Source organism: Barbus barbus, assembly GCF_936440315.1.
Source record: "Barbus barbus genome assembly, chromosome: 40".
Taxonomy (NCBI): Eukaryota; Metazoa; Chordata; class Actinopteri; order Cypriniformes; family Cyprinidae; genus Barbus; species Barbus barbus.
The window spans coordinates 26,567,920-26,584,887 of record NC_136718.1 but is presented as its reverse complement, the minus strand read 5'-3'; the positions used below and the strand labels follow the sequence as shown (position 1 = coordinate 26,584,887).

Below are 16,968 nucleotides of genomic sequence, written 5' to 3'. Positions count from 1 at the left end.
GAATGTAGTACCTCGGTATCGATACTAAATCGATACCATAGGTGACAAATAACCAGCCTCAAAAGATAAGTGAATTAAAAAATATATATTATTAATAATAATAAAAACAGATTCATATGTTAATACCTTTGTATCAAACTGTAACAAAAAACCTAAAGGGAACATAGGTTACATTTTGAAGAAGTTTGAAGAAAACAAATAGCACTGAAGTTGCTCAATTGATACAACAAATGTTGCTTTATTGTAAAGTGTTATTCTAATAGTCAAAGTAATGTTCAAAATCTTGTTATTATTTCTCTCTCTCAGATTGTTTTCAGATTTAAGACTCAACCAAAGAAAAAGCATTAAATATAAATCTCACTCTATCACTTGCTTCATATTAGCGGTCGGCAGCGCGTCAGAAACATTCCCTAAATATCATTGATACTAAAATTAATATAGCAAAACTCACGCTCAATTCATATCCAATTAAAAATTGATTGTATGAAATGCAAATGCATGTATTACGTGACCAAAACTTCATTGATTCTAGCGTGTCTCACATGCACATTTGAGCTTACTGTATTACATCTGAATGTGCGTTGATCAGATGTGAATAAAAGGTCAAATCAAATCTGAATTTATGAATGATGCACTCACCTGTCGATCTCTTAATTCTTTGAAAAGATCAGGATGAGCAAGCGACAAATGCTTAAAAAGATTTGATGTGTTCCTGTGGCAACATGATTTAGGCCTATAGCAACGCTTGCAGGTGCAGTAAGGTCAGTTCCTTCACCTTTGTCATCTGTTTTTTATCCAAAGTAATGCCATATTTCACTTCTACTGTTCTCTTTATTTATTAATTTTGGGTGCATTGATAGTTTCATCTGTTTGATCCATCGCTGTTCTGTTGTCACATTTACCGGTTGCGCTGCAATTTGGGAAGCACTGCCACCTACAAGTGCATTTTGCAGCTGCAGCGTATGAAATACCGAATTGAGCAAAATTATGATATCGTATATATTTGAAATATAATATATACCGGTATTTTTCCAGTATCGGTATACCGCGCATCCCTAAGTGGTATATAGTGCAAAAACTAGGCAGCTAACGTTAGCTGAATGCTGCTGATGGCTTTCTACTAGTTTTCACACATATGTAAAAATAATTGAGAGAACCACTGAATATGGGCTAACTTTGGCGTTTTTAACCCATTAGTATGCCTGCATGAGGTTTTTGGATTATTAGTCAAAAACTAATGTATCTTGACAAAGTGATTTATCATTGAAATGTCTAAGACTGATGAAATGTTCGATCATTCTGTAGTGTAATACTCCTGTTCACATGTAACTTGTATAAGAATCAAAAGTGTTATAATAACACAAATAAAATGTACTATTCCTCCACTAGCTGTACAAATGTTTAACTTTATGTTGTTGGGTAAGTGGATGTAAATTGAACTTTTAGTTCTTGTGGATTTAACTGAATGTCTGAAATGAACATTGAAAGCAAGCATACAGCTTTTGTTATAAAGTTTCAGAAGCCTGTGTCATTATCCTCGTTTTTTCTATTTATTAAAGTAACTATCTAGTCTGTAAAAATGCTTAACACACTTAAACACGGGATTAACAATCAATGAGTTTAGTGTACATATCGACAGATCAATTTTCTGATAAACCTTTATTAGCAGCGCCCATTATAACAACATTAATGTATAAACTGTTTAAACTGTGTACAGTACAAAAAAAACACACTTCATGACCCCTTTAACAACAACAATATATTATAATAAATATTAAAATACTATGTTACAATATATTACAATAGTAATAAAAAGTCTGTCTCAATGGCACGACCTAAAACAATAAAATGTATAACCAGGAAGCTTTTGCTGCAGCAGGCGGTTCTCTGATCATCTCTGACACAGACACAACCTGACTAAAACTGCAGGACACACACAATTGATAAAACGATTAAAAAATAAAATAATTATGCCGCAGTGTAAACAAAATGCTTTCTAGACCTATCAGAAAAGATAAATGACAAATTAAACACACATGAACACCACCAAAATGTCCAATTATGTCTGTATTGACAGTAAATTTGGTTATATGAATGAAATAGTTTTTTGTTAAAATTTGTTCAGACAACATTTCAGTTTTCCTATTTATGGAAAGGTCATATATTGTAGACAGTGTACATGGTAAAAGATGTACACACCTGAGCGCCAGACTCACCTGTAGCTGACAGGTAAATCAGTGTCTGAGCCGACGGCCGTCTGAACCTTCGACACAACGGCCAGAGACAGACGAGACACGGACAGACCCAGAGATGCATCGATGAGAGGAAGAAGCTGCTGCTGCACCGCCTCAAACACCCCAGAGAGCCAGCGCTGCTCCTGACACACACACACACAGACATACACATCATTACCACACACACACACACACACACATCATTACCATACACACACACACAACATTACCATACACACACACACACACATCATTACCATACACACACACACACACACACACACACACATCATTACCATACACACACACACACACACACACATCATTACCACACAGACACACACACACACACACACACACACATCATTACCATACACACACACACACACATCATTACCATACACACACACACACATCATTACCATACACACACACACACACACACATCATTACCATACACACACACACACACACACACACACATCATTACCATACACACACACACACACATCATTACCATACACACACACACACACACATCATTACCATACACACACACACACACACATCATTACCATACACACACACAGACATCATTACCATACACACACACACACATCATTACCATACACACACACACACATCATTACCATACACACACACACACATCATTACCATACACACACACACACATCATTACCATACACACACACACACACACACACACACACATCATTACCATACACACACACACACACATATGCACAGGTACAGCCAATACATCGTATGGGTCAAAATTATACATTTTTCTTTTATGCTAAAAATAATTAGGATACTCCGCCAGGCGGAGCGGAGGAGAATCACACACACTTTTAATAAGAATCTGTGTTAAACAACGATCAAGAAAACTTTTATGTGCAGAGTTTGACAATTTTTTTTATTTACAAATAGACCACAACGAGGAGTTACACTACCTGTTACATGACTTTCCTTCACGCTCCAACAATTGCGTATCTTCCCAACAAAATTCTTCTAAAATGTTACAAACAATATATTTCTGCCTCATAATTTCATCAAAATCCACTCTAGATGTGATTAATAAAACTGTTATATTAACCTCATTATCTGTCATGTGTAGCTTGAAGCTAATTTATGATTCAATTTCATGATGTATTTTATCAAAAGAAATCAATAGGTTCATAAGAAAATGTTTTATTTTCTTCCAATAAATATTCCATATTCCAAGCTTGCCTGCTGCTCTGCTGACTTCATATGCATGTGCAAATCATGAAAATAAATATGGGATTTTTGGACTTTTTTTATGGATTTATGGAAATTGTAATATTACTGAAAACGTATTAGTTACTGCAAAAAGTAATATTATTACTGTAATTAGCTACTGCCCAACACTGATAAGCATTCATTAGCAGGTGAGGGTGTGTGTTGGTTCCGCTTTAGTTGTTAATAAAACAAATCATGCAATTTTCTACCATCTACCTATGTTTTCTTGACCTACGATGTTTCTAGAATGCTTGGAGAGAAACAAATACATAAATAACCGAACAAGAACCATAAAGTACAGTATTGTTCTGCGTTGGCTGTCTCTCTGGTTCAGCTTGTTTGATACTCGCCGTCACAGGCAGTAAATCAAATACATCCTGCTTTCATTGAAAGATTCAGCCACTTGGGATAATGAGGTGGTGTTACACACTCCACACAAAGAGACTAAGCGCTATCCTGAACGTACCATCAAGCCTCCAGTACGGTTTAGCCCTTAAGGCTTATCTTGGTGGCATAAACTAATTTCGTTGTTTGCATGTTAACAGTCATGGTGCTGAGTTTAATTTAAAAGAAAGAGATCCATCTTTGTCTATGTTAAGTTTATGTAACATTGTTACCGAAATGATTACAACAACACTAAGTGGGGAGGAAAATGTGATGTATTCGCTTAATGTTTCAGCGCACTAGGGGGCGCTCAAGATCACTGCCGTGTGTATGTTATGTTATCAATGAAGAAAAGAGTTTTGTTCTCAGTAAATAAGTGAGTTGACACCACAATCGTCTCAGTGTATTATTTATGTTATATAAAAGCTAAATATATAACATCCAGAAAAAAAAGATCCAAAATATATAATACATTACTAGTGCTTTAAGTCGTCACCTTTATTTATATAGCGCTTTTAACAATACAGGTTGTATCAAAGCAACAGTATTAAAAAGGACAATAGTGTGCCAATAATGCAGTATTGTAAACAATCAATTTTCAGTTAAAGGCAGTTCATCATTGAGTTCAGTGATGTCATCATCCAGCTCAGTTCAGTTCAAATGGTATATGATGTCACTGGAAATTAAGTGTCCTCACCTAAGCAAGCCAGAGGCGACAGCGGCAAAGAACCAAAAGTCCATAGGTGACAGAAAAGGAGAATAAAACCTTGGGAGAAACCAGGCTCAGTCGGGGGGGGGGTGTTCCATGTTGCAGCAGAGTCAGATTGCAGAGACTCATCAGGTTCCTGTGGTCTTGCACCGATGGCTGTCTAGGTGACGAGTTCCTTACTGATGATCCATCTCTGGGGCTCATCTAGGTGTCCTGGTCTCCGCTGATGTTCAGGGCTGTAGAGGTCATCTCTGGGTGATGATCCACCATCTGGACTGGATACGGACTGGATCTGGGTGGCTATGGTCACCTCGGAATAAGAAAGAAGCAGACTGATATTAGCGTAGATGCCATTCTTCTAACTTGAGGTTTTACAGCGAAACTGAAGTAAAGTGCAAAAGTACACATTTGTGTATCATTTTGTTTATGTGAATGTCATTCTACACATTTGTAACTATTAATCTGCAACTTTGATTTGTCTGTGTGTGCAAATCGAAAGATTCTGCTTTTCAGATCAGAGCTGTGAGGGTAAATTTCAACTTACAAATACGAATGTTAATATGACAAGTTCTCACATTCAGATCAACAAGCTCTCGAGTTTTGCTACTGATCTACCTTCATATCCCAACGTCACCAATAAAGTGGTTTCTGATTGGTTGGATCTCCTTACCACTCTGAGTGACGCCGTTTTATCTACTACAGTACATACGAAAGTAAGCATACATGACGCTAATGGTGTTTTCAGCCTAAACATGAACATCACCAGAGCTGCTCTAAGAGAAAACCTAATTAAACATTTCCTAGTTTTATTTGAGAAAAAAAACACTCTGAAACTCAAAGGTCCGCTACAACCCATCAAAATAAAGGTTTGATTAAACTTGAAGTTATGACAGAAATATATTAGCATTGTACAATGTACTTAAAGGTTATAATAACAATAATACTATTCTTTATAATAATTAATTTATTTAAACATTAAAGAATATCATGTTTGTTCACGTACTTCTTGCACATTCCTGCTTATATTATTATTTATTAAGTCTACAGTATACTGTCCTGCACATTTATTTTATTGCACATTTTATCTTATATTTTATTTTTTACTTCATTTTTTTTCATATCTAGGCTATATTTATATATATTCTCTTGTGTTTGTGTTACATATAATTGCAGACCATGGAGCGGACCTGACTTACATTTCACTGCTGATTATATTCTGTACAATTGTGTATGTGACGAATAAAAATCTTGAATGTTTGTTTTAACTCAGTATACCTCTGTTGTGCAGCACTTTGCCAAAAATAAGTTGTTAAATTTTCATTTGATAACAATTTAAAACATTAATTAAAATGATAAATTGTGATATAGATATACATAAGGCTTATAGCTTTATTTTTTATTGTTTTTAATTTATTTGTTTATTTATTTATTCAGAAGGGAGACTTCAATACTTTCATTAAAATGGTTTCAAGTTTGTTGCAATAAAGGATTTGTTCACTCAAATAACTTGTTCTTATTCTTTTAAGAGTCATTGTAAGCTGATAAGAACTATTGTTAAATATAAACCGTAAAATTGTGATATTTTCTGAGACGATTATCATACTGTGAAAATCTTATACCGTTACAACCCTATGGAAGTGATCATGTTAAGGAAGCGGCTATTTGCATGTTAAAATAACAGGATTTTCTGCAATTTTATAATAGTTATTGCAAATAGAGGCAATTATCTCCACCTCAGTATTGTAGTACATAAAACAATATGCAATAATAATGCATTGAGTGTAAATTATAGTCATAATTAGAATTATTAAATGGATGCTATCTTATTTAATAAACTCTCCCTACACCTACCCTAACCGATACTTTATTTTCAACTTTATTTTGAAAATAAATGCCTTTCTGATATATGAGATTTGAAAAGGCCGAAAAAAAGTGTTCACCAAAAGGCAGTTTACGGCATGCGCTTTACCAAATCTGTTACTTACCAGGCGTCTTTTGTAGTGTTGACAGTCCCAATCACACGTTGGGGGGTGGAGTTAGTGTAAATAGCCTTTGCTAACAAGGTGGGCTATTTGCACTTAGTATAAATAGACACTCCGTAATGTTAATGTGTTGGTCTCCTTGTGCCCTAGCTTAGCTAATGTTAAAAACCTCTGCATTTTTGCATTTTTATGTGGTTCCAGATCAGTCCTGTGCAAAATACTCCTGATGGTCGTATCCAGATCATTCTCCACATCAAGTGCGGTGCCAGCCTTTAGTTCATATGACAGTCTCTTCGGAACCAGGTACATCATTTCAGTGTGTTCCATCCCAGGTATTATTTAATAGACGTGATCAAACTGGTAATAAAAAAGACTAACACTTAAAAGAGGAAGAAGAAACCCTCCTTGTTGGTTAATCAACTGTCACTTTCTTTTGACTCCGACTTTCTTATCAGCAACGAATTTGATTTCAGTTATTCTTCTTTTCAGCTTCTGGTATTGCTAATGTGTGAGTGGGATATTATGGGAAACATTAAGAGCTAAATTCACACAAACATAAAATTAACTCTAAAACAACAGGTCGTTGCTTTTAATAACTTTAAAGTGAGTGGTTTCTTAAAAGCCTTGCAGACAATTTTTTTTTCTTTTCCCAAATCAGTAAACAGAGTCACTGTCTTTTTTTTCTGGAGGTATACAAGAGGATCAGGGCTCGCAAAATTTTCAAATCCCTGGTAGCCCTTCGGGCAGGTACTCTTCAGATTTTGGTAGCCCGAAAATACATTTAACCAGCCCAAAAAAGACCCTTTATTAATATAGAAAACTAGATTGGTATTTGTGTATTGGAAAAACTCCTATGAATATGAAAGGAATTTTATTTCACTATTTACAGGGTATCTGCAACATTTTTAAAAATAAATTTAAGGCCATCATTTATTACCCATTGTAAGAGCTGCACAACTAAAGTGAATACAGTATGAGTGGGGTTGACAATGCCCATAAAATTACATGATTTACAGTTCAGTACAGTTTACAATACAGTTCAGAATTTTAGATTTTTAATCAGAAAATAATGGCTATCATGGAAGTACAGAAATATAGTTTTAGGATGTGGTTCGTCTGTCTTTGTATACTTCACCAAAGCCCCCATATTAGTTCTATAGAAGACCACTATTTTAACATTCAACATGCGTTTAAACCGGTCAATGTCATTAAACGCTATCAGTATATCCGGCTGACTTCTGCATGACGAGGCTACAGACTCTACCTCGGTGTGCGGTTTGTGAGGGTTTAGAAAATGTGCCAAGCAGATTGCAAAACAAAGATTGTTTGAAAAGTTCATGAGGGAAAACAGATTAAGCCAAAATTGGGACCAAATTTTACCAGCCCTTTTGCTCACTCTGGATAAGTACAGTTCTTGGAGAGTGGGGAGGGTTGTACCAATGATTCGCTCAGCAGTCCGGACTACCCTCCGTAGTCTTCTGAGGTCAGCCGAGGTAGCTGAGCTGAACCAGACAGTTATTGAAGTGCAGAGGATGGATTCAATGATGACAGAGTAGAACTGTTTCAGTAAGTCCTGTGGCAGGTTGAACTTCTTCAGCTGGTGAAGAAAGTACAACCTCTGCTGGGCCTTCCTGACAATGGACTCAATGTGAATATCCCACTTCAGGTCCTGAGAGATGGTGGTGCCCAGGAATCTGAATGACTCCACTGCAGTCACGGTGCTGTTCATGATGGTGAGTGGGGGGGAGTGCAGGGGGGTTTCTCCTGAAGTCCATGATCATCTCCACAGTTTTGAGCGTGTTAAGCTCCAGGTTGTTAAGACTGCACCAGCTCCTTAACCTCCTGTCTGTAAGCAGACTCATCTCCATCCTAATGTTAATGTTAGCGTTAATATAGTTCTATCAAAATTATAGCTATATAATCTGTGCTCGCGTCACGATCTCTGCGATTCCACGCGGAACATAATCCTACAAACTGAAAAACTTGTGAAATCCAAAATTTGTGAAATTCTCAGAACAAAAAGTTTCTGAGAATATTCAATATCTGAAGAGTTCCAATGCAAAAGCCTCTAAAAGCCATCTTAGTCAAAAATGAGATGACAATACTGAGTAATTGCTCTCCAAACATTGTATTTGTTCATCAAGTACTTTCGCGTAAAATTAGCTAAATCCCAGCCTCTATGCATTCAGAAGTACCAGTACTTGCATAGAAACCTATACAAAGTAGCCAGAGAGAAGTGCTAATTTTAAAGAAAACGTCAGACGTACTTAGAGGCTTTTGCATCTAAACCCTTCATCTGTATTTATTTTAACAATTATTTTGTTTTCTTTAGGAATCCTAAAAGCACTTTTTAAATTTTTAATTGATATTAAGCAGATTTAATTCTTAAGTTCAGATGTTATGACATTGTCCCCCAGTTTCACAGACAAGGCTTAACTTTCACAGACACTTAACGCCTAGTCCCCAACTAAAATGTAAGTCTGAGCTGTTTTAACTGAAAGACACTTGCACTGATTGATCTTAAAACATGGCAGTAACTTTGTTTTGTCTCAAGATGCACACCAGCCTTTTTTTTTTTTTTTTCTAAGGCACGTTTACAAATAATAACTTTAATGTCCTAATTGAACTATGGCCTAATCCTGGTTTAGTCTAAGGCCTGTCTGTGAAACCAGGCCTATGTTACTGTAATGCGGAGTCAGAAGCGGTCGGATCCATTTGCAATGTTTAATAAGATCAGAGTCAAACAGGCAGAGGTCATACAACGGCGTCAGGAATATCACAGGAATCAGAATCGTAAACAATACCAGGCGGAGATCAGGGCAGGCGGCAGGCTGGATACAACAGGTCAAGAGCAGAGGTAGTAAGGCAGGCGGCAGAGAATCACAAAGGTAACAGCAGTCCGGGGTCATACACAAAATAACAACCAGGGTAAACGCTCAGAAATGTCAGGCAGGCTAAACAAGACTTCACAATGTACAGAGGTGTGAGTGTGGCTTAAGTAGGGGAGATAATAAGGATCACCTGGCAGTGATTAGTCCTAGGTACGGGGCAGATGGGAAATGGAGTTCGTGAACTGGTTAATACTCGGGTGAGGGCGCCCTCTGGTGGCGATCAGAGAGAGCCACAGAGGCCTGGCTAGGGACAGTTACAATTGTAAACTTAAACTGTGAACCTTTAAAGCAGGGTCTAAAAATATATATGCTCCGTTTATAAAAGCTTACATTTTTTACATTTAATAACTAAAGAATCCTAGAATCCTGCAAGCACTTTATTTTCCTCTTTACTCATACTGCTCAAAAAGTGGTTCAATAATACTGAATGTTACAGGGACTGATAAATGCAAATGCAGATCCCACTGTGAATTCTACGAGTAAGTATACAGTATATGTTTTCCACCTCATTCAAGATAAAAATTCAAGCCAGATTCCCGCCAATACACAGCCCTAGTAAAAAAGAAGATTGAGAACAAAGTTTCACGTGCAACACACAGATGTTGACCCAAGCAGTATGGTTTAATAATGACCTGGGAGCATTACCGTCTTTTTAAACACCCCACGTTCGGGGTCAAAGTAGGTATCCCATGATGCCATGGGAGCCGAGCAATGGTCGAATTCATAAGTTAATCAAATAAAAATAGCAGAAAACATTAAGATGTCTGGTTTTCAAATTTAAGTACTGATAAATTAATTTCTCGTGACTCAGTTATGTTAAAATTCGCTCATTATAAACATATTACATCAATACTAGTCGCCTTCACCTATGAGGAATAAAGTATAATGAATACATTACACTTTATTTCAAGGTGTCTTTGTTACAGTGTAATTATACATTTAAGTACTAAGTAATATTAATTAATTACATGTACTTACTATATGGTTAGGGTAAGGATTAAGGTTTGGCTTAGGGTTACTTACATGTAATTATGGATAATTCATTGTTATTATAATAGGAAGTACATGTAACGTAAAAAGGACAGCTTAAAATAAAGTGTTACTTGAATACATTTATTACAATAAATTTATATACAAAATGTATGTTGTTGTTTTGTTCTGCGGCACAGCGCACAGTTACAGGACCGCCTGACATCGTATGTCCAGGACACTCTCAGTGACATTGAGACCGTAAGAGACTTCTGTAACCAGGAAGAAAAATGGACCTCTGACAGAAAGGCAGAGCTTAAGAAGATGAGAGACATCAATGAAAATCAGCAGGAGAAGGAGGAGAAGCTCGGCGCTGTCCTCAACGACACATTAGAGGGTCTGAAGAAACTTGAGCCGTTCCTGGATGCGGTGGAGAAGCTAGCAGTGACCTCAAGCCATGTCTTCAGCAGAGAGATCTTCCGTCTGTGTGGAGAGAACCCTGAAAGAGTGAAGTCAGTCATTGAATATGCCAGAAGAGATGCTCGTCGCCTCATCCACTTCAAAAGAAATCCAACAACCTTCTTCAAGCCTCTACTCGATAATGTGAATGTACTGATCTTTCAGCTAAACAACTATAAACTCAACACAGAGCAACTTTGTGACAGAATGAGAAGGTGAGTTCTGATATTCCTGTTAAAAGAAATCGTTTGCTGAAAAGTTACAATTCTGCCATGATTTAATCGCCTTCACGTCATTTGAACTCATATGACTTTTTTATTGTCCTGCTTTTTTGTGATGCAAAATCAGTTTTAATTTTCAAAAAAAAAAAATCCCCCATTCATTTTTTCCCTTTTTAATTATTCTAGATTTCATTTTAATAGGTACAGTTTAGTAGTGAAAAAAAGAAAAGTCTAATTAATTGAAAATAATTTAATTAAACATCAATTTATTAAAAGCTGAACAAAAATAAAAATTTTAGGGCCTTAAGAAATCTGTTATTTTATTTTATTGTATTCATTTATTTATTTTATTTTTTTAATTAAATGTTTAATTTTAAATAATAATAACAGCAACAATAACTTTGATAATAATAACAGCAATAATAATAATAATAAAGGTTGTGGGTTCAATTTCCAGGAAACACACATACTGATAAAAAAAAAAATGTATAGCCTGAATGCACTGTAAGTCACTTTGGATAAAAGTGTCTGATAAATGCATAAATGTAATGCATATTGCTTTTTGGGGTTTTTTTTTGCAATGAAAAGACTGGACCGGCTTTTTTTAAATATTGAGGGGTGAATTCACATGCTATTTCAGTGCAAGAGCCTGCATTATTTTCACAAACCAGTCACAATCAATCTTAACTCTTTTTCCACCAAACAGAATTGTCCGGGTTTCCCTTGTCTCACTGTTATACCGGGCGCTATTTTGCATCTTGTGAATGAGTCTAGATAGAACGTCCCGATCAAAAACACAGGCAAGGAAGATGCAGAAACCTCGTATGCAAGCATATGTATGAAAAATAATGCAATCATCAAAAATAAACAGCATATAAATGAAAACTGCCTAATGTTACCAAGTAAAATGTTGATCCAGGAAGTTGTTAAAGGACTGTGAAATCTTTGGGAGCGCTGATGGAAGTCACCTACTGCATCCATGCTTTGATCGTTGTACTGAATATGATTCAGATACTATTTGAAAAAAACATGATTTTCTCAGCTCTCAATTATTTATTTTTTTATTAAACATACCTACACTCAAGTGTTGATTAAAGACTTTGTTTGTCTCATTCAGATTTTTTTATTATGTAATTTTTTTTAAGTAGAGGCTCTCTTCTTTATTTCGATGTATTGCATGTTCAGATATCCATACAACAAAGTATTCTGAGGGCCATGAATTTTTTGTAAAATGCTGGCGGTGGCTGGCAAGTTATTAGTTTTTTTTTTTTTTTTTACGCTGGCGGGGAAAGAGTTAAGCATGTGCCAAATGCACTGGAAAAGCACTGTCCTTTGTATGAGTAAACATGCATATTTAAATGGAGTTGTTCAGTTTAGCAATATTAAGTCAAGATTTGCACCAGATTTGATGTGAATGCATCAGATGGCGCAAAGGGTCTAAAGGCAGCATTGTCACATTACGTGAGGGAAGGCGCAGCACGAAGACAAAAGTTCAAAGATAAAGTCTTTAATGTGATTCAAACAGGTATATCCACATCAGGTAAATCCATAGGAAGGATAGGAACACACATACGCATAGACAAGACTGGACAACAAACACTGAACTGAATGCAACTTATAAAGGGTAGATAAGGAGACAGACAGGTGATACAGATCAACAAATAATGACTCAACAAGGACAGGAACAGGAACAACCATATATGGGCACATGAGGGAGAAACCAACACAAACAATCCAGGGGTGTGACAACTATACTGAGTGAACACAAATTTCTTGAGAGCTATGAAGAAGTGTAAGATTTTACAACTTAAATTTCGGTCTGTTTCTTTAAAACAGCATTAAATCACTTTTTTACTGAATACCATAATTAACATTCTTACATTTTTCTCTTCATGTTTTCTCAACAGATCAGTTTTGCATGCAGACATCTATAAGTAAGTATACTGTATATGTTTCTCACATCATTCAAGATTGATATGATTAAAAAAAAAAAAAACCAGCGACAAGTCTTTGTTAATTACACTGAAATTCTTTACAGATGTAAAACGGGTCAACCTTTAGTGTGCCTCATTTGGAACACAAGAAAGAACAACAAGAATCAAATGCTTGATCATTTGAACCAGCTGTATGAAATCAGGTAAGACCTCAAGCTCAGACAATTCTAAATCAAGTGGTGGATTGTGAACTATATGACTGACTCTGTCTTCTTTCTCCAGGACGAACGAGCACACTCGGCTGGCGTTCCTCTTTCAGGAAAGAAATGCTCAGAAATTCATTAAAGTGTTCAATCAAAGACGCTCTAACATGTGGCAGCTCCTGAAAGATCTGGAGGACACGGCAGTTCATCTGGACAGAATGAAGAAGGGAGCCAGTATATCCACTGTGGCTGGTAGTTCAGTGGCGATTGTAGGGGGTGTCTTGTCTTTGCTTGGAATTGTTCTTGTCCCTGTCACTGCAGGGACATCACTGGGTCTTACTGCGGCAGGGGCCACTCTGGGGGGTCTTAGTGGAGTCGATGCTATTGTAACAGATAGTACTGAAATAGCACTCAACAGTCAGTATGAGCACGATGCAAAAAGCTATATGAAGAGTTACATGGATGATACGATAGAGATTGAAGACTGCTTGAAAGAAGCTATCAACAATGAAGGACCTTTAGTGAAGCCTAGTTCAGCTGATGCTGGGAAAATTACACACTTAACTGGAGAAGCGCTTAGAACGACTGTGAATGTGTTTGAAGGATTTGCAGCTATTACATTGGATAAATCTGAAAGAGGAATTCAAGCAGTAATGGTGGACTTAGAAACGGTCCACCTGTCTAGTACACAGCAGCTGGCAAAAGCGAAAATGTTGAAGACCGTAAGCGCTGTTAGACGTATAAGTGGCGTTTTGAATTTTCTCTGTATTGGCCTAGATGGCTATTCTATTTACATAGAAAGTCAAAGTCTTGCAAAAGGGAGCGAGAGCAAGGTCTCTAAAATCATCCGCTCCAGGGTAACTCTGTGGAGATCTGAGCTGGAGGCCTGGGAAAAAATGTACAATTCCTTATCCATAGGAAAAGAGACAATTAATGAGACCCAGGATGCTTTGGAGAAACCATTTCTTCCTTAGATATAGAAATGTGCATGAAATGATGTTTATTAAAATGTTTCCATAATTGTTTTTATTGTTGAAGGATTAAATCAAGCACAGCACATGTTCTTCATGTAAAATACTGAATTAACAGGGTTATCAGATAAATTGAAAAGATTACTATTAATATTAAGACTAAAAATGATTGATACATTCATGTGTTGCATTCCTTAATTATTCCTTCAGAAATATGAACTAATAACATACTATAATATGTAAATGATCACATGTAGTGGTATATAGTGCAAAAACTAGGCAGCTAATGTTAGCTGAATGCTGCTGATGGCTTTCTACTAGTTTGTTAGCTACACATATACACTAGTTATACACTTGTTCATAATTCTATCCCTCCACTGGCTGTACAAATGTTTAACTTTATGTTGTTAGGTAAGTGGATGTAAATTGAACTTTTAGTTCTTGTGGATGTAACTGAATGTCTGAAAGCAAGCATACAGCTTTTGTTAGAAAGTTTCAGTCAACTGTGTCATTATCCTTGTCGAAATGTATCCATTTTTTTCTATTTATTAAAGTAACTATCTAGTCTGTAAAAATGCTTAACACACTTAAACACGGGATTAACAATCAATGAGTTTAGTGTTCGACATATCGACAGACTTAGATCAATTTTCTGATAAACCTTTATTAGCAGCGCCCATTATAACAACATTAATGTATAAACTGTTTAAACTGTGTACAGTACAAAAAACACACTTCATGACCCCTTTAACAACAACAATATATTATAATAAATATTAAAAAACTATGTTACAATATATTACAATAGTAATAAAAAGTCTGTCTCAATGGCACGACCTAAAACAATAAAATGTATAACCAGGAAGCTTTTGCTGCAGCAGGCGGTTCTCTGATCACGGATTAGCTCCGACAGACACAAACCTGACCAAAACTGCAGCACACTTCTATGATAAAACGATTGAAAAAAATAAAAATTATGCCGCAGTGTAAACAAAATGCTTTTTAGACCCGTCAGAAAAGATAAATGACAAATTAAACACACATGAACACCACCAAAACGTCCAATTATGTCTGTACTGTAAATTTGGTTATATGAATGAAATTAGTTTTTTTTTATTTGTTTTTTTGCATTACAATAAAATTTGTTCAGACAACATTTCAGTTTTCCTATTTATGGAAAGGGCATATGTGACCCTGGAGCACAAAAGCAGTCTTAAGTCGCTGGGGTATATTTGTAGCAATAGCCAAAAATACATTGTATGGATCAAAATTATTGATTTCTCTTTTATGCCAAAAATCATTAGGATATTAAGATCATGTTCCATGAAGATATTTAGTAAATTTCCTACCGTAAATATATCAAAACTTCATTTTTGATCAGTAATATGCATTGCTAAGAACTTCATTTGAACAACTTTAAAGGAGATTTTCTCAATATTTAGATTTTTTTGCTCCCTCAGATTCCAGATTTTCAAATAGTTGTATCTCAGACAAATATTGTCCTATCATAACAAACCATACATCAATGGAAAGATCATTTATTTATTCAGCTTCAGATTTAAAAAAATTTACCTTTATGACTGGTTTTGTGCTCCAGGGTCACAAATGGGTCAGACATTTAAATGTCCGCACCAAAATAAATTTGACAAAAAATGATTTTAAATACAGAAAGCACAATATATGCAAGTAAAGTGTCTACTTTTAAGGTTTCAAATAAGTTTTGGGAGAATAAATTGTCAAAAAGTGGGTGAAATAATGTTCCATTGTCATTCAGTGTAACACTTATATTTATGTTTAAAACGGCATACTTACTCTGACCTGTATGTATTAAATATATAAAGATAAGTCAGCATCCTTAATTGCATTTTAAATGAGTAAAAAATCTTGCTGACAAATGGCTAAAATGGGATCTTGGTAAAGTTTAAAAATGTAAAATCAGTAGTATTTGGGGTAAAACTAATCATACACTGATTATTGTGGTAAATATGCCTGACAAGATTATTACACTGAATGACATTTTACTGGCTGCTTTCTGTAAATCATGAAAAAAAAAAAAAAAAAAATATATATATATATATATATATATATATATATATATTTACTATAAGTATATTTACTTTTTGCACAAAAAAAATATTAGGTATAATTGATGTACATATAATTAGTACAAATACAATTAATCTTAACATAATTAAAAGCTATAATAAATTATATAAACTGCACTGATACACACATACACACACACACTTATATTGCAATTACTATTAACGTATTTCAGAAGTATAATAAAACATTCATATATACAGTACACATACGTGTGTGTGTGTGTGTGTACTGGTTTTTGTGGTATAATGACATGGGTATGACAGAGGTATTACAATATGAAGGTGGTTTATGAGGACACTGCCTATGTCCCCGTAATTCAAAAGGCTTAAAAAACATACTAAATGGTGTTTTTTTGAAAATCTAAAGATGCACAAAGTCTCCTGTGAGGGCTAAGTTTAGGTGTAGGGTTGGTGTAGGGCAATAGCACACACAGTTTGTTCAGTATAAAAACCATTACGCCTATGGAGAGTCCCCATAAAACCACAAAAACCAACATACAGTATATGGTAATGAATTTGCCTTCTGAATGTGATGTGATAGCATTTCTATCATAACTGAAAGAGATTTGAGTCGACTTTCAAGTTCAAGTCGATGCAAGAATTCAATTTGGTCACTGAAAAGAGG

General features: G+C 35.5%; 3 protein-coding genes across 3 annotated transcripts in view; 2 read left to right on the top strand and 1 right to left on the bottom strand.

The window, feature by feature from the left end:
- The window catches only part of LOC306859227 (coiled-coil domain-containing protein 171-like), a 472,225-nt gene that overhangs the window by 314,208 nt on the left and 141,049 nt on the right, over positions 1–16,968 (bottom strand). The gene's annotated exons all lie outside the window — the stretch shown is intronic.
- LOC306859255 (uncharacterized protein) overlaps positions 6,794–16,968 on the top strand; it is a 31,102-nt gene continuing 20,927 nt past the window's right edge. Inside the window, exon 1 of the mRNA XM_079400198.1 lies at positions 6,794–6,893. Within this exon, the coding sequence (XP_079256324.1) occupies positions 6,817–6,893 (77 nt within the window). The 5' untranslated portion in view covers positions 6,794–6,816. The remainder of the gene's footprint in view (positions 6,894–16,968) is intronic.
- LOC306859271 (apolipoprotein L3-like) lies at positions 13,170–14,327 on the top strand. Its single transcript, XM_079400232.1, has 2 exons — positions 13,170–13,267; positions 13,347–14,327. The coding sequence occupies exons 1-2, from the start codon at positions 13,233–13,235 to the stop codon at positions 14,239–14,241; spliced, it is 930 nt and encodes a 309-aa protein (XP_079256358.1). The 5' UTR covers positions 13,170–13,232; the 3' UTR covers positions 14,242–14,327.

Coding starts and splice junctions, on each gene's coding strand:
- LOC306859271 (XM_079400232.1), top strand. CDS start 13,233: ATGCTTGATCATTTGAACCAGCTGTATGAAATCAG. Junction 13,268..13,346: donor AACCAGCTGTATGAAATCAG/GTAAGACCTCAA, acceptor TTCTTTCTCCAG/GACGAACGAGCACACTCGGC.